General features: G+C 36.1%; 1 protein-coding gene across 1 annotated transcript; it reads right to left on the bottom strand.

Moving 5' to 3' along the window:
• Positions 1–532: 532 nt before the first annotated feature.
• LOC116889604 (zinc finger Y-chromosomal protein 2-like) lies at positions 533–17,951 on the bottom strand. The gene is given in 9 exon segments (XM_032890535.1): positions 533–777; positions 780–1,709; positions 2,683–2,823; positions 4,135–4,268; positions 4,270–4,288; positions 7,387–7,527; positions 7,989–8,138; positions 12,059–12,624; positions 17,929–17,951. Coding segments are annotated over 8 exon segments (2,295 nt in total). The 5' UTR covers positions 12,594–12,624; positions 17,929–17,951.
• Between the last annotated feature and the right edge of the window lie 1,479 nt (positions 17,952–19,430).

Raw genomic sequence — 19,430 nt, 5'->3', positions numbered from 1 at the left:
GGAAAAAATAAATACAACAAGCCAAATGAAAATGATGAGTAAACAAAAATGAAAACTAACCCCAAATCTAGTCAACATCTTATCAGTCATGGTAGACACTCAAATAAGAGTTGCACTGTCGAAAATCTGAAGATATTAAGTCAAGGAAATTACTTCCTTATTCTCATAGTATGGCATATCAGGAAAACCTCTCCTTTTTATGTTAGCAATATCTTTAACATGCATATTTTGTGTCAAAGTTACTTTTCATGTTATATTATTTTTTCTTAGAAAAGTACCACCAAGATAAGTAAGATATGATAGTTAGGCTTCTAAGACTAAAAATTCAATACAGAATTGGATTATGTTGGTAAAGAAAATTTTGTTTCTGTCACTTCATAAGTCTGTACAGGATATATAGAAGAATACCCTATTTAATAAAACAAAGTCAAATAGGAGCAATACCATTTTATATTCACTGAACAAATTCATATTTGATGTGAAGAAGAATGACTGATTTTAAAAATTAATTCCCCTAAGTTAGGATGTACACTTAGGGCAGGCCAACTTCTTTATGATGCCGCATTATGTGCTGATTCTTTTCAGAGGGTCTTCGGAATCCTTTCTTGCAGTACTCACAGCGGTGAGGATAGTCTTTTGTATGAATGGAGATAACATGCCGCTTAAAGCCTGAGGCATCTGTGGTGCTATATTCACAGTACTCACACTGATACACTTTCCGGCCACTGTGGGTCTTCATATGCTTTTGAAGCTCACATTGTTGTCGAAATCCCTTTTACATCTCTTACACTTAAATGGAACATTCTTTGTGTGAACTGAGAGAATATGGCGACTTAGCAGAAATGGATCTGGACTCTTAAAGTCACAGTGTCTACATTGGTGCATTTTTTTACTTTTATGGGTAGCCACATGCTTCTTGAGTTCTGAAGGCCTATGAAACCCTTTGCTGCACATGTCACACTTATGAGGATAGTCCTTTGTATGAACTGAAATTATATGTCTCTTCAAATCACTTGAGTTTGAACTCTTATGGTTGCAATATGAACACTGATGTGTTCTGCTTTCTTGGTGTATAAGAGCATGTTGCTGAGCCTCTTTGGTGTCTGAGAAAGTCAGGAGACAGATGCCACACTTCAGTGGTATGTCTTTACTATGCTTAGTTTTTATATGTGTTTTCAAGTTAGAAGAGTCTGCAGATTTGTACTCACAATACTGACACTGATAAGGCTTCTCTCCAGTGTGAACGCGTATGTGCTTTTTGAGCTCTGATGGATGACGGAAACCTTTGCCGCATTCTACACAAACGTGAGGATATTTCTTGCTGTGGACTGCCAAAAGATGGTGATTCAATGATGTCTGTTCAGCTGTTTCATAGTCACAGAACTTACACTTATATGTTTTGCTGACTTTTTCTTTTTCTTTTTTGTGAGTACACAAAGTCCCAGCATGAGAAAGATGCTTCCCACAGTCATCACATTCTGTTGTCTTTTCTGTCTTAATGGTTAGCTTGTGGCTCTCCATGTGATTATGCAAGCTTATCTTCTTGTTGGTACTGTAATCACAGTCAGTACAGTGGTATTTCTTCTTAGCAAGATATTCAGGATGGTTTTTTATGTGTCTTTTCAAAAAACTTTTGGTCTTAAATTTTTTTCCACAAAACATGCAAGGATAGACTATTAAAGTCTGTCCATCAGGAGCAACAATTATTGCTAAAAAAGGGGAAAGAGACAAGCAAATAATTAAACTACATTCCTTTTTTATATCTTCATTAACTTTAAAATACATTTGCTGAACTTTATCAGTTTTTAACATTCTTTTCACTGATTTTCAACAATAAGGAAAGAACTTGACCCACTATGACAGGGTTAATTTCATCCCTTCCAATTAAAAAAAAATTAACAAAGCTTTATCAAATTAGAGACTTGTAGAAAATAATTTGCAAGTAAAGCTAAATATTTAGTTAGGTTCACTATAACCTGAACTTTCAGTAATCTTTGGCATTCTTCAACAGTGCTTATAAAAACATAATACAAACAGCTATAAACTCCCTAAATACACATCTCAAAATCAATTCAGAGAAGAGACACATTTTGTTAACAATTAAACTGCTCTCCTCTAAGATACGCATGTTTAAATACTATGGTGGTAGTAAAGGCCCAGAAGTGCAAGTATTGAGGGGAGAGAGGCTGGGGATCACAAATTCATTGCCAGCTTAACCTGAATAGGAAGAATTTGTCTTCAAAACATAGAAATAGTAGAACAAAGAAAGAAAAGAATGTTTTAGTTTCACATTAAGCAAACTAATAAAGTATGAGAGCTCTTTGAGGAAGTTGGACTGCCAATAGTTTGAGGTTAGTCTTGGCTAAAATGTGAGATGCCATTAAAAAAGGATAACACATTTCTGGCTTTTAAAAAAAATCAGAGTTATTTTTCCTTAATGTTTAATCTACAGTCTATTAGTTTTTTACCAAAGCAAGCTATTCATGACTATCAGTGAATGCAAACTTGTATTTTCAAATTCAAATGCACAATACTACGTCAAGTTGAGCAGTGAAAACAAAACAAAAACAAAACAAAACAAAACCCTAAACCAAAAACCATCATTATACCCTTACGAATGGTAACAGTGTTTCCTCATACAATTTTAGAAGACTCTACACAATGGGATTATTTCTTCCTTACCTGTTTGGTACTGTTTGGATTCAGGTCTTTTTTTCTTTTTTGCTTTTTGTTTATGTACTCTGTCAAGGCCACCAGACTCATTTTGGTGCAAGACAGCACTTGCAGTGACATTCTGCTCTTCAATTTCATCAGAATTATTATCTAACAAGGTACATAAAAAACATGATACAGTATTACAAGATGTTAGGAATTATTTATTAACTACCACAACAATGAAAAGACAGATCCAATTGATAATGTCAAAAATTTCTTTTTTAGGAAATGGAATTAAAAACACATTTAGTTGAAAACTATGGGAAAAATACCTAACATCATATTTTGGCAGTTTGCCAAAACTGTAAAGTTATAAGCTAACACAAAAGAAAGCAAACTCCAGGTAGAGACTATGTATGATTTTAATTAAGTAAAATTAAAGAAAATTTTGAACTATATATTCTAAGTTCCCTATTTTGTATTCACTTACTGTATTTAAAAAATAATGTATTTGTAAAATATTAAGATATCAGAAACCATTTCTTAGTAAATATACCCAAGAGGCTGGAAAGACAGCTTACTTAGTTGATACAATGCTTGCATGAGGATGAGAGTTTGAAGCTGAAACAAGTTTTTGGCTGCTTTTTTTTTTTAAGGCTGAATGCAGAGGTAAATTTTGTAATCCTAGTACTGGGAAAGGAGGGACAGGTAGATTCCTGGCCAGCTAGCCTAGTGAGCTTCAGGCCAAAGAAAAATCACTGTCTGAAAAAATGAGGTAGATTGTGGCTCCTGAGAAATAATACAAAAGAATGTCCTTTGGTCTCCATTGTGAAGCAGTTTCTATCTTAGAGAGGTTTGCTAAGACATGGGATGTTTTAAACAGAGGCAAAACTTTGTTTACTGAGGTGAAGCTTGTGAAGCTCAGGAAGTACACAAAGCAAAAGCTTAAGGAAGTTGCAGAAACTGATTATCCCCTTCTCCTTAAACATATTTAAGTAAGCAGTAGGAAAGGCATAAAGAACTGTCAGACAAGCTAAGAGGCCTTGAAGAAGTTCAGAACGGCTTGCTACCTAGAACTAAGAAATACTACCTGAATTGCCTAGAACAATCTTCAACTTGTCCAAATGTTTACACAGTAATATCTTCATTTGCCATGTTTGGTTAGGTTCTAGCAATGCAGCTAGCTGTCTTTGGATCATTTCTGTTCTTGTAAGTAACCCCAGATTCCTAAAAATAACTTCAATAAACTCAAGGGCTCACCAAGTTGAACTTTGGTTTTTGTCATTTGTTTCCCTATCTGGAATAACTAGACGTGTCTTAGCATCTCCCCAAGACTAATGCCACACAACTGTCTCTACATACATGAGTGTATATCCACACTGTGCATCCACATTCATATCCATCCTCACATTCATGTACACTATAACTCAAATAATAATAACTAAATATTAAGTATTAAATGTTCAAGCCATTACTTACCATAAGCTGCTGCCCATGCAATAGGCAGGAAAGCTGCTTTTATTTCACTGTCATCCATCTGTTGTTCATGCTCAGAAGTATCTGCAGCTGTGTCACCAGCATCTTCATCTCCTACAATTACTTCTATATAAAACATTTGTTATTTCAGCCACATCTATACACAAATTACCTTTTGTTTACTATAATCTCAGCAAAAAATAAATTATCTTATTCAATAAAAAATATTTAATAAAAATGGATTACATTCTACCTTTCTTTTTTCTTTTTTTTTTTTTTTCCAGACCTGGGGAACCCAGGGCCTTGCGGTTGCTAGGCAAGCGCTCCACCACTGAGCTAAATCCCCATCCCTCTACCTTTATTTTTTAATAATTTATTTTATTTGATTTTTTCAAGAGACAAATCCTACTTAATAATACCAGGCTACTCTGAAATTCAATTTGCCACTCACAATTCCCCTATTTCAGCCTTGCAAGTGCTAGGATTACAGTGTATGCCATCATGTCTTGATTTCTATTTGTTTTTTTTTTTTTTGCTTAAAACAAATTTAAACACCAAAAATGTTAAGTGTCTGAAAAAAGAACCAAGAAGACCTTAGAAGATAAAAAGATCTCCCATGCTCATGGATTGGCAGGATTAATATAGTAAAGATGTTCATTTTGCCTAAAGCAATCTATAGATTCAATGCAATCCCCATCAAAATTCCTCCTCAATTCTTCCCAGAGATAGAAAGAGCAATTTTCAAATTCATCTGGAAAGGCAAAAAAACCTATCCTCAACAATAAGAGAACTTCCAGGGAATGACCATCCCTGATTTCAAGCTAAGCTGTTCTACAGACCAATAGTGATTAAAAAAAAAAAAAAAAAAAAGTAGGGCCCTAGTATACAGACAGACAGGAAGAACAATGGAATAGAATTGAAGATTCAGAATAAAAATGCACATACCTATGGTCACCTGATCTTTGACAAAGGAGCCACAACCTTCCAGTGGGGGAAAAAAAAAACCCAGCAGTTTCAACAATGGTGCTGGTTCAATTGGGGGTCAGTATGTATAACAATGCAGATCGATCCATTCTTATTACCCTGTACAAAGCTCAAGTCCAAGTGGATAAAGTACTTCCCCATAAAAGCGGATACACTGAAACTAACAGAAGAGAAAGTGGGGAAAAGCCTTGAATATATAGGGAAAAGGGAAATTTTTCTGAACAAAACACTAATGGCTTATGCTTTAAGATCAACAATTGACAAATAGGACCTCATAAAATTGAAAAGCTTCTATAAAGCAAAGGACACTGTCAATAGAACAAAATGGCAACCAACAGATTAGGAAAAGATTTTTACCAACCTATATCCAATACAGGGCTAATATCTAATATATACAAAGAACTCAAGAAGTTAGACTCCAGAGAGCCAAATAACCCTATTAAAAATGGGGTACAGAACTAAACAAAACATTCTCAGCTAAGGATTATCGAATGGCTGAGAAGCACCTAAAGAAATGTTCAACATCCTTAGTCATCAAGGAAATGCAAATCAAAACAACTCTGAGATTCCTTATACCAGTCAGAATGGCTAAGATAAAATCTCAGGTGACAGCAGATGCTGTTGATTATGGAGAAAGAGGAACACCCTCCATTGTTGGTGGATTGCAAATGGTACAAATCCCTCTAGAAATCATTCTGTAGGTTCCTCAGAAAATTGGACATTGAACTACCTGAGGACCCAGCTATACCTCTCCTGGGCATATACCCAAAAGATGCTCCAACATACAACAAAGACACGTGCTCCACTATGTTCATAGCAGCCTTATTTATAATAGCCAGAAGCTGGAAAGAACCCAGATGCCCTTCAACAGAGGAATGGATACAGAAAATGTGGTACATCTACACAATGGAATATTACTCAGCTATCAAAAACAATGACTTTATGAAATTCATAGGCAAGTGGTTGGAACTGGAAAATATCATCCTGAATGAGGTTAATCCAGTCATAAAAGAACACACATGGTATGCACTCACTGATAAGTGGATATAAGGCAAAAAGAAGCTCAGAATACCCATGATTCATATGAAACCAGAGAAGACCATATGAAACCAGAGAAGAAAGAAGATCACACCAATGTGTGGATGCTGCAGTCCTAACTCAGAAGGGGGAAGAAAATAATCCCCAGGAAGCAGAGGCAAAGAGGGATCTGGGAAGGAGACAGGAAAGGGAAGGGAAAGGAGGCCAGTTCGGAAAAGGAAGGAGATGGGGGAGAACCACAGAGGGTCAGAATTTGAAAGGAGGTATGTATCATTAGGGAGGGAGAACTGGGGGTAGCTCCTAGAAAGTCCCAGATGGCAGGGACCCAAGATGTTTCTAGTACCCAGTGGGGATAAACCATAGTTGAAATACCCAACAAAGGGGAGAAAAGACCTGTAAAGGCATGGTCACTGGTTGAGGTATGGGTACCCCACTCATCTTAAATATTTTAACTCATAATTGTTCCTGTCTAAAGAAATGCGAGGACAAAGAGTGAAACAGAGACCTAAGGAAAGGCCATCCAGAGACTGCCCCACCTATCTACAGACACCAAACTTAGACAGAATTGCTGATGTCAAGAAGCTCTTGCTGCCAGAAGCCTGGTTTAGCTGTCCCCTGACCAATGCTCACAGCCAACCATCAGACTGAGCGCTGGGACCCCAGTGGGGGAGTTAGGGGAAGGAATAAAAGAGTTGAAGGGGTTTACAACTGCATAGGAAGAACAACAATATCAACCAACCAGGCCTCCCAGGAACTAAACCATCAACCAAAGAGTACACATGGAGCAACCCATGGCTCCAACTGCTTATGTAGCAGAGGACAGCCTTACCTAGTATCAATGGGAGGGGAGGCCCTTGGTCCTGTGGAAGCTCAATGCCCTAGTGTAGGGGTTGCTAGGGCACTGAGGCTGGAGAGGGTGAGTGGGGAAGCACTTTCCTAGAGGGGAGGGAAAGGGAATAGGGAGGTTTTGGAGGGGAAACTGGAAAGGGGGATAATATTTGAAACGTAAATAAATAAAATAACCAACTATAAAAAGTTTACTTAATGGCAAAATTTTAGAATTCAAACAAATAGTTAAATACACATCCTTTCTTGAAAAAAGAATACTGATATCCTTTTTTATATGGTAGCATAATAATCCCTACGCAGAGCTGTTGTAGTACTGCTTGCTTGAAAAGAATTATAGTTTATAGAAACAAAATCATCTCCATTCAAAGTAAGCCATCTACTTACTAGTATCTTCTTCTTCCTTCTGAGAATCACTGACTGGCATATAAACGTTGTCTCTGGGAACATAAATGCTGCTACTCTGATCAATGACTTCAGCTTCATTGCCATTGTCAGTCTTACTCTCCACAATGTCTACAGTTTCTCCTAAAAGAAAATAAACTAAAAAATTAATTTGGAATTTGGTTTATTTAATTTACTAGGTTTCCTTTTTATAGTATCTGCAGATTATATTACAAATATATTAAAGTTATCTTCAAAGAGGCTTTCAAAATTTCCAACCTAAACAGCTTTGAAAAATCTAAGTAATATCAGGGCCTGGTGGCACATGCTCTAATTCCAATACTCAGGAGGCAGAGGCAAGCATATTACTGGGCGTTTGAATCCTACCTGGTTCGTATACATTAGGTGAGTTCCAGGTCAGCCAGGTCTACATGGGAGACCCTGCCTCAAAAACACACAACCCTCCACCCCAAAGAATCAATCACATTAATAATATAGAAAATACATATAAATATTTATACACATTTATAAATTTTATTATAAAAAATATAAATAGTGTAAATTGTTATAACACACACATATAAATTAAATGTTTTCTTCCTTACCTACATCATCCTCTTCAGGGTCAGCTTTAAAAATGTACACCTTGATAACTTCAGGAGATGTTTCATTTAATTTATAAGGATCACTTTCTGACTCTGCATTCGTGGTAACTTCAGACGAACCTTCATTCTCTGTTTTGCCAGCATCATCCACTAAATAGGAAATGTATTATAAGTCTTTATAGTAGATATAAAAACAAAATATGGCTTCCTTTTTCTTTTTTTTAAATAGAGATGAAGAGGGACTGGCTAGATGGCTTTAGGGTCTGACACCTTAAGTTTGCTTCTTAGAACCAATAACAGGAGAGAAGTGATTTCTAAAAGTTGAATTCTCCTCTATCATCTTTCCCCTCTTCTAACTTACATACCATACACACACTGTTAGGTAAATTTCCAAAGAAAATTCCTTTTTATCTGGGTCTAGAGATCTGGCTAAAAACACTTGCTGTTCTTGCACAGGACCAAGATTCCCAATACCCACATAGGGAACCACTCACAACCACCACTATTTTCATTCCAAGGGATGCCTTCTTCTAGCTCCATGGGCACTGCACACTATGTTATGTAAACACACAGACACACAGACACACACAGACACAGATACACTTTGAGAGAAAAGAAGGCAAAATACTGAAATACATAAAGTAAATTTATCTTTAAAATGAAGTTTCTTCTTAGAAATATACTCTGAAATGTACAAATAAAATTGGATGATTTCTGGAAAATACTAGAAGCAAAACACATTTTCCTGTTTTCAGGACTCTACTGGAATTTAATTAATTTAATTTAATTTAATTAATTCAGGAGCTTATACATAGTAGTATCACTATACTATGTAGCCACATAGTATAAAAATAAGTACAGAAAAAATGATTTAGAACAATCTAAACTGTTATATACCTCCAAAACATGAGGAGTAATAAACGAGCATATTTTCTCATTTACTCATCTATAAATAAAAATACCAACATGGTAAAAAGTCAGTCAACAGTACTCTTTAAAGTAATATTTTTTGGCTCTACCTATTATTTATCTTTGAATATAATTTAATCACACGTATTTCTATGAAAATTTTAGTTTAGAAATGTGTCTTGGAAGAGTGCTTGCCTAACATGAACAAAGTCTTGGGTTTCATCCTTACCACTGCTTTAATTTTGCTAATGAATTCTATTATCTGCAATGCCAACACTGGCCAGTTGAGGCAAAGGAGGAATAATTGCTACAAAATGAGTTTGAGACTACCCTGGAGATGACTCTCTATAAATAAACAAATGACATCTTTTAAAAAAAATCAAAGTATGATTATTAGAAAAGTAACAATGGAGAGACAATAGACAATGTGTTAAATTCAGCACAAAAAATACTTAAGGACAAGTATATTAAAAGTTTTAAATGATTTTTAAGCCATATTTTAAACCATATTTTAAGTGGTTTATATTCAGAGACAAAGATTTTGAAATCTCCGAACAACTAAAAGTTCTGAAAGTTCATTTATCTAATTAGGATTATTTCATATCAATGAATGTAGTTATTTCAAAAGTGAACATTAAAAGGCAAATATAAAGTGACATTAAGTACTGCTTACAGTGAATTCTAAAACTATCTTTCTTATCAACATGGATATTATGCCACTTAACTGCTTTTTTATGTTTTAAATTTAGTTAAAAATATCATTAAATGAGTTTAATGTGGCATTTCATATGTATCTTTTGTCTTTTCCTTTCATACCTCCACCTCCTTTAAAATTTTAAAGACTAATTTTATGGGTATGAATACATTTGCACCAGGTAGATGTATACCTGCCGGATATCAGAAGAGGGTACTGAAACCCCTAAGCAGGTGGTTGTGAGTCACCATGGTGAGAACAAGTATTCCCAAACATTAAGTTATCTCCAAAACCTTCATACCTTCACTTTTCTATCCTCCTGCTGCTCCCATTTCTTCCTAGCTATTTTTCTCCTTCCAAATCACCTATCACCTCATCCTCTTAAAACTTCTTTCTCTAATTTCCCATTTTAGACATTGTTTTTTCTTCTTTGTAGTTCAGTTTCAAATACTATATGTGTGTGTGTATTTATGTATGTATGTATGTATGCATGTATGTATATTTGGTATATTTGGTATACACATACATACAGAGACAAAATATGTTGTATAGCTTATACATAATATACCATATAACACACATATATGTATACACACACAACACATATATATGTATTTACATGTGAAAGAAAATATGAAGATTTGACCACACACTTCTGGCCTCCTTGGGCACTAGAGTATACAGTACACAGACATTTATGCAGGCAAAACACCTATCCATATATACTAATAATTTAAAAAATTATAAAGTTCTTTAAAAATGAAGCAAAAAACCTGCAGTGCTGATAACAGAATCCAGGCCTTGTGCTTGCTAGATAAGGACTCTATATCTAGCTCTACTTTTGACTTTGTTGAAACAATGAAAAGAAACTTTGCTGAGATGTTATCTTATTATTTTAAAAAACTTTAAAATGAAATAACCACATGCTTATAATTGAATCACTTTAACTAATGAAAGAAATACAATATGCCCTATTTATTTTCATATAAATAAAAATGCATGTTATTTTGAAATAAAATTTGTAATATCTACAACAATAAAACACCTAGTGATCATTCTATTAGTCTGTAAATCTTATCAATTTCCCAATGCCCTGCCTTCATTTTTGTAAACCCAGAAACCAGATTCATATACCTATTTGCTTACTAAAATTTTTGTTTTACTATTATGCAGGATAGTTTTATGCCAACACAAACTGAAATCATTTCAAAAGCGGGAACCTTTAAGAAAATGTCTCCACAAGATCAGATTGTAGTTACACCTGTAGGCAGACATGAGAAGGCCCAGCTTATTGTGAATGAGGCCAACCCCGAGCTGGTAGTCCTGGGTCCTATAAGAAAAGTCTAAAGTAGTTAGAGCACTGACTGCTCTTCCAGAGGTCCTGAGTTCAATTCCCAGTAACCACATGGTGGCTCACAACCATCTGTAATGGGATCCAATACCCTCTTCTGGTGTGTCTGAAGTCAGTGACAGTGTACTCATATATATAAGATAAATATTTAAAGCCAGCAAGCAGCACCCCTCTACTGCCTCTATATCAGCTTCTGCCTCCAGAATGTTTGAGTTCCTGTCCTGATTTCTTTCAATGATTAAAAAAGTGTTCTGAAGTCTAAGCCAAATAAATCATTTCCTCTCCTGCTTGCTTCTGGTCATAGTATTTTGTCACCACATTAGTAACACATTATTAGCCATAATTTTTTGGCAGAAAACAATAATACGAATGAAAATGGCCTCATATGTAACAATATGAGAATAAAGTGATTCTAAGTGACAGCTACATGCATGAAATGACTTATGAAATACTATATAGTTTATATTTTTAAAATATGCCTGCATGCCAGAAGACAAAAAAGAAATAAGAAGAAGACGGAAAAGTAATACCCCAAACCTACAAAATTTATTTAAAACAAAACAGAACAAAATAAACCCATAAAATTTTAAGATGTTCACAGGGAACAAATGTAAAGACATTATTTTACTGGTCAAAATAAAAAAAAGAAATTGTTTTTACTGTTTTGAAATTGGGTGTTACTATGTAACATAGCTAGACCTTCAGAAAATCATGATCCTCCCTTTTTCACATCCTTAGTGCTGTCAGACAGGTGAATTATTGAAGTTTATTGGCAATGGCAATAAAAAGTGGTAATAAAGTCTAGTAGAATTGCTAACCTTAGGTATACTGAGAGATCTTGGTCTCAGAAAATAAAGGTAGAATAATCAAAGCTATGCTAATTTCTGGCTTCCACATTCAAGGATACAACTATGCTTGTAAACCTGAATATACATATAGCAACAATTAAGTATATCCACATACAAAACAAAACAAAACAAAACAAAACAAAACAAAATGCCTTGATAATTCAGGCATTGTGGCACACACTCAAGTTCAGCATGAGACCCTGTCTGAAACAAAACAAAACAACAAAAACAAAACATACTTTTGATAGCCATGTGGCTCAGGACTTACAAGAAATCATAAGATAATCGTCACGGTTGACTTTGGTATCATCTTGCTGCTCCAGAGGCATTCCACTGGAATCTAAGACTGCTTCAGAAGCACAATCTGTTACCAGTATTTCTGAAATGTCGGCTGTCAGAGGATCAGTAATGACTTCTGTTTCTACTAGACTATCATGAATCACTTGTTCAATGTGTCCTACATCAGACACATGTATAGCTTCACTCATCAAGATATGTTCAGGCATAGTTAATGAGGTTGATGTAATACTAGAAGCTAAAATGTCTGGAATTGGAAACTGTGCTAAAGACACTTCTTCAGCTGTATCTAAATCAAGCACTTGCTCAGGAATAATGACATTGTCAGATATATCTGTTTCCTCTAAAATATTTGAGCAGTGAACATCTTCAATAAGAACATTTTCAATAACATCTTGAATTATAACTGAGTCTGGATCATCAGGAACAAAATTATGCACAGTTACATCTGAATTAGATAAAAAAACAGTTTCTTGAACTTCCACAATAATCTGGTCACCATCCATGTGTACTGCATCAGCTCCTTAAAAATTAAAATTAAAAAGAATTTCCAGGTAAGTACATGTATCTCAAATAAAGTAAATGTTTTGAAATTTCTATTTAAAAATATTTATCACCTATATATATAATGAATATCCACTTTTAGGGTATGTATCAAAAAGTAACTAATGAAATTTAAAAACCTTAGCTTTGGGATAGTCATAGAAGAAAAATATTTAGGAAAGAAATTTCAATGTATCAAAACATATACTTCTTATTGTGTTAAAATCTTAAATAAAATCTTAAGTGAAAATCTTAAAACAAGCAAAGCAATGCAATTTAGAAACCACAACATTTCTCATGTTTCATTTCCCTTTACCATATTTTATCATTTTAGGAACATTGTTTTCAAAAATATTCTTAGGAGGGATATGGAGGCAAAGTTTGGAGCAGAGACTGAAGGAATGGCCATCCAGGGCCTGCCCCATCTGGATATACAGCCCATATATACACAGCTACCCAAACTAGATAAGATTGATGAAGCCAAGAAGTGCATGCTGACAGGAGCCTAATATAGCTTCTCCTTAGAGGCTCTGCCAGAGCATGACAAATACAGAGGCGAATGCTAGCAGCAAACCATTGAGGTGAGAACAGGACCCTCATTAGAGGAATTAGAGAATGGATTGAAAGACCTGAAGGGGCCTGCAACCCCATAAAAACAACAATGCCAACCAAACAGAGCTTCCAAGGACTAAACCACTACCCAAAGACTATACGTGGACAGACCCATGGCTCCAGCTGCATATGTAGCATAGGATGGTCTTTTGGGCACCAGAGGGAGGAGAAGCCCTTGATCCTGCCAAGGCTGAACACCCCCACCCAGTGAAGGGAAATGTTGGGGGATGGGGAGGAGAATGCCCTTATGGAAGGGGAGGAGGATGGGATAGGGGCCTTATGTCTGGGAAACCAGGAAAGGGAATTACATTTGAAATGTAATTTAAATAAAAAAATATTCAGTAAAAAAAAATTGTTTACTCTAACTTGTTCTTGTGCAGTAACTTACTTATATCCTAGTCAGTGATAGCTGGCAATAAAAAAAAATCATCTTTATTGAAACTAAAATAAATACTCAAGGTATAAATGAAAGTACACAGGGAAAGGTACACAATTAAGGACAAAAGACAACTGGCTGAAAAAGGTATCTGTTTGGATAGTAAAATGAATGAAACTTCAGCTTTTAGGAATTTGATGTTAAGGACAGCAAAAGTGGGACCTACACTAATAATACCAAGTAAGTAGTTCCCCTTCAGCTCTTTGTTTCAAGACCCAATCTTCCAAATCTCACAGAAACTTCTCAGATTATTAAATACCAAACTAATTTGAGTGTATAGTTATGAAGTGAAAGTAAAAAGGGTAAATCACTGAAAATTCATTGAGATAAAATGACTTAAGTAGTATCACCAAACTGGCCAATCATATGATATTCAGCAAATTTTATTCAGATTAAAAGTCATAAATTGGGACCAGGGATAGATAGACATGCCTGACTCCCTGCTCCTCCCTCCTAAGCTCACTGCATGCCTGTCTCTCAAGAGGTATGCTCTAATCAGGGACACAGTTGAGATTCACACACAAATACCCATCCTAGCTGGGACCCCTCCATGGGGCATAGTAGATATGGGAGCTATTCTGCTCTGCCTGAGCCTTCTCCTAGCCCTGTGGCACTACACCTGTGGCAGAGTGACATGCCTGCCCACCTCCTAACCCCAAAACCTGCTTGTCTCTCAGGAAGTCTGCCCTTACTAGGGACATAAAAGGTCTATCATAACCAGAGCCAGTACTGCCTGTCTCCTAGGAGGTCAGCTCTAACCCAGGTCTCACAGCCATATCTTCTTCCAAAGAGGTCTGCTCCAGTCCAGGGCACCAGTTAACACCAGAGAAACCCAGATGGCAAAAGGCAAAAGCAAGAATATAAACAACAGAAGCCAATGAAATTTGGCACAATGAGAACCCAGTTCTCCTACCACAGCAAGCTGTGGTTATCCTAACACTCCTGAAGAGCAAGATTTAGATCTAAAATCCCATGTCATGAAGATGATAGAGACCTTTAGGGATAAATATAAATAACTCTCTTAAAGAAATATAGGAAAGCATAGGCAAATGGGGAGAAACTCTTAAAGAAGAAACAAAATCTTTAAAGACATACAGGAAAATAAAATCAAAACAGGTGAAGGAATTGAACAAAATGGTCCAAGACCCAAAACAATGGAAATATAAACAATAAGGGAATTACAAATGGAGGAAACCCTGGAGATGGAAAATTTAGTGAAGAGTTTATTTAGGAGCTACAGATGCAAGCATCACCAACAGAATTCAAGAGAAGGAAGAGAGACTCTCAGGAATAAAAAATACCACAGAAAATATTGACAACATCGGTCAAAGAAGTGTCTGTCACATTCCTAACTGAAAACATTCAAGAAATTTGGGACAAAATAAAAAGAACAGAGTAATAGGAATAGAGGAGAATGAGGATTCCTAATTCTAAGGGCCAGATACATCGTCAACAAAATCGTAGAAGAAAACTTCATTAATCTAAAAGAAATGGTTATAATACTTACAAGAAGCCTATAGAACACCAGACAAAAGAGACCAGAAAAGAAAAAAGATGGAACCTGAAGAGACCACATGCAGCACAGACATGGCCCCCAGCTGAGGCCTGGGGTCACACACCCACCTTCAAATTTTTTGACCCAGAATTGTTCCTAAACAATTCTAGAGGAAATGCAGGGACAGAAAGGGAGAAGAGACTAAAGGATAGGACTTCCAGTGACTGGGCCCAACTTGGAGTCCATCCCATGGGCAGGTACAAAAACCCTGACACTTAGACTATTGTCATGCCTGCTGTGCTTGAACACAGGAGTCTAGCAGCAGTCTTGAGAGGCCTCTAAGGTGCTGACTGAAACAGATACAGATACTTACAGCCTACCATTGATTGAGGTCTTGGCCCCTATGGAAGAATTAGGGAAAAGATTAAATGAACTGAAGGTTCGCAACCCTGTAGGAAGACCCTGATCCCCACGGCCCCAGAGACCAAGCCACCATCAAGGAGCATACAGGGGTTGGTCCAAGGGCCGCCAGTTATATGCAGCAGCAGACTGCCTTGTCTGGCCTCAGTGGGAGAGGGTGTGCTTAACCCTATACAAACTTGATGCCCCAGGGAAAGGGGTATATGGATGGGGCAGCATGGGGAGTACCCTCTCAGAGGCAAAGGGAAGGCAAATGATGTGAAGACCTCTGGGATGGGGTACTGGGAGGGGACATTTGGAATGTATATAAATAAAATAATAAGAAAAAATCAGATGAAAAGTCATATATTGAAATGTAACTCTGATATGGAGAAAAAGATGGTTAAAAAACAAGAAAAATGTAATATAAAAATTATGTATTGAATAATTTAATATACATAAAACTAAATGTGGGCTTAAGCTACATTAAATATCATTCATTATAGATAGCCCAAAGCAACTCAAATTTAAAGATCAGGTTGTACTCTTAAGTTTGTGACCTTAGACAAGCCATTTAACCTCTGAATTTGTCTCCTCTTTCAATGAGGAGAATAGTACCTGCCATGCATGTCATAGGAGTGTGATGATGTTCAAATGGGAATGTATGAAAGGCATCCTGAAAAACTATAAAGAGAATTTTTTATTATTATGATGGTAAAGAAAACATGGGCCCTATTATAGAGAAATAGCTTAAGTATTAGTCATCTCTACTCAAATGCCCTCCAATTACTTAGCCCAAGTTCTAAGATTACTTATGGTAAAAACATTAACAGTTCTGAGTTTTTTTCAAAGAATCTATCTCCATTTTTGTAGTATTAATTATGTTTTCATATGCTTTAAAGAATTAATCATAACTTTACATTAGCTATCACAAACTAAAGCCACCAAAATGTGAATCAAAGGACTATAATAAATTAAGAAACATACATAGAAAATAAGAAAAATTAATAAAATTAAATTTAGAAAATCATTACAAATTTACCTTATCAACAGGAATTCTTACATATTTCTCACAAAGCATTTCATAATATTGAAAATGTAACAAAAGTAGTAATCTGAAATCCCATTGCTAGAACTTCATAAGTAATTTTCCATATGCAGTTTGGGGACTATATTCCTGATGCTATCTCTTTTATAGGGGTGATATGAATTAGAAGGTTGAAAAAGTAGTATGGGATAAACACAAAAGGACTTTGAAAATACCTAAATTGCATAATGCAAGAGTAGGAGAATGAAGACTGTTAAAAAGATTTTGTTACTATACATCCATAATGAAGTAAGCACTGAGCTATTTGTTGCCACTGAAATGAGGAAATTTAGTATGGTAAGTAAACCTCTTCTACTATCTACATCATCCAACATATTCCATTCCATGATGCAAATATGTCCACATTATAAAAATCACTACAACTTGTGATTATGATTCCATTCCATGATGCAAATATGTCCACAATATAAAAATCACTACAGCTTGTGATTATGAGAAATCACTACAGCTTCATGCAGCTTATCCTGCATGAAGATTTTCAATGAAATTTCAATATTATGAATTTAAATGGGTTAGCCTGGATGGAATGGGTATGTTCAGCCTCACAAGATGAACCCCAAAGTACAACTTTCCACAGCTAATTTAAAAAAATAATGCAGAAATCAGAAACATAATAATTTGGTATTACATGAAAGAATAGGTTAAGGAAATAGCTCACTCAGTAAATGCTTGTTGTAAACATTAAGACCTTCATTTGATCTCTAGCCCCAATATAAAATGCTGTATGTGGAATATCTGTAAAATTTTTGTTTCAAATTACTTTGGGTACTTTTTTTTTTCTTACTGGACTTTTGCTTGTATATCATGATTTCCAATTTTACGCTCTAATAAGTTTTGAGTAATTGTGTCTCCGAGTGTGTATGTTTCTTCTCCATTCTCTTTTAAATAACCTGGTTGTTTGGGGACAGAGGGGGGCTTGTTTGCCTATCTGTTTTCCAAAGAGGGAGAAAGAGGTCATGAAGTTAGAGGAATGGAGAGAATACGAATGAGGGGAAATGATGATTGCAATTTATTTCATATATATATATATAAATTTTTTATTTTATTGGTTAATTTATTTACATTTCAAACCTTAAGATATTTTAATAAGAATAAAATAAGATACTGTGTGTGGTAGATCATACTTGTGTGTATGGACCACCTACTACTAGGAAGATATAGGAAGGAGGATCTCTTGACTCAATGGCTAATTAGTCTAGCTAAATAAATGGGCCTCGGGCTCAGGGAAAAACTCTATCTTGAAAAAATAAGGAGGATGGTTCCTGAGGAATGACATCCAATGTCTTTCCTCTCCCCAGAAGAAGCTATATCCTGAGACATACCAATGAATCCACCGCACTCAGCATTTGGTAAAAACCCTTCCCCACCAAAGTCCCACAGCAGCAGCTGAGGGCCAGTGGACTTAGGGATCCACCATCTCCCCAAACCTCCCACCTACCAAATACCAATCCACTTCCAACTACTCCTTTTGGGTGGGACAGAATGCTTGTTACTCTGCTCCCCAAAAAGCTATATATCCCGAGGCATACCAGAGGATCCCCTACACTCAGTATTTGAGTATCCACTGGACTCAGAACATTTGGCATTCTGAAGAATACCAGAAGAATCACTGAACACAAATCATTGGTACCACATCCTGAGACATCCCAGGAGATCTACTGCTCCTAGGAAACCACAGCTTGAAGAATTCCAGGAGTTTCTCTGTACACAGAGCAACTGAGCAATTGACACAACAGTTGGAAGACCTCCCAGGGCACTATGGCATGCAGGGCAACTGATTGAAAAGACTGAAAGCCTCCCTGAATTGTAGCTACACAGAAGGAAACAGAAATCACAGAACATTCAACCCCTCAGATAACAACTTCACACAGAACACATTGACTGCTCCTCTGAAGATCCAGAAGTCTGAAGGCCTCCCAGGAGATGTACTGCAGCAAGAAATCAGCAGCTTCTCTGCTCCTCTGAATACCCTCCAATTGGAAGGCCCCAAAGGAGGTCTGCTACAGCCAGGGCCACAGGCCAACCAGGGGACCTGTTGCAACACAGAGACAAGAGAGGAAGACTCTGGACATAGTCACCCAGACCAGCAAGCACTAGGGATAACCAGATAGAAAGGCAAACACAAGACCATAAGCAACAGAAGCCAATATACATGGCCATCATCAGAACCCAGTTCTCCCACCACAGCAAAACCCTTAATACACACAACACACCTGAAGATTAGGAAGATGACCTAAACTCCTAACTCATGAAGAAAAATAGAATCATTTAAGGAAGATATATGTAACTCAATGAAGAAGTACAGAAAACATAGGTAAATAGGTAGAAGCCTTTACAGAGGAAACAAATAAATGCCTTAAAGGAAAAGAAATACACAATCAAACAGATAAAGGAATTTCGTAAAGCAGTCCAAGACCTAAAAGGACATAGAAACAATAAAGAAAAACAGAAATGGAGGCAAACCTGGAAATGGAAAAAACCTAGGGAAAGAGGTTAGAATTAAAGATGTAAGAATCAATCACAGAATACAAGAGAGAAGAAAAGAATCTTTAGGTGTAGAAGATAACTATAGAAGAGAATGACAAAATGGTCAAAGAAAATTCAAAATATAACTCAAAACATCCAGGAAATTCAGGACACATTGAAAAGACCAAATCTAAGAATAATTAGAATAGAGGAGAATGAAGATTCCTAGCTCAAAGAACTTGAAAACGTCTTCAACAAAATCATAGAAGAAAATTTTCCCTACC

Source organism: Rattus rattus, chromosome Y (assembly GCF_011064425.1).
Source record: "Rattus rattus isolate New Zealand chromosome Y, Rrattus_CSIRO_v1, whole genome shotgun sequence".
In the NCBI taxonomy this organism is placed as follows: Eukaryota; Metazoa; Chordata; class Mammalia; order Rodentia; family Muridae; genus Rattus; species Rattus rattus.
This window is presented reverse-complemented; position numbering and strand designations above follow the sequence as displayed.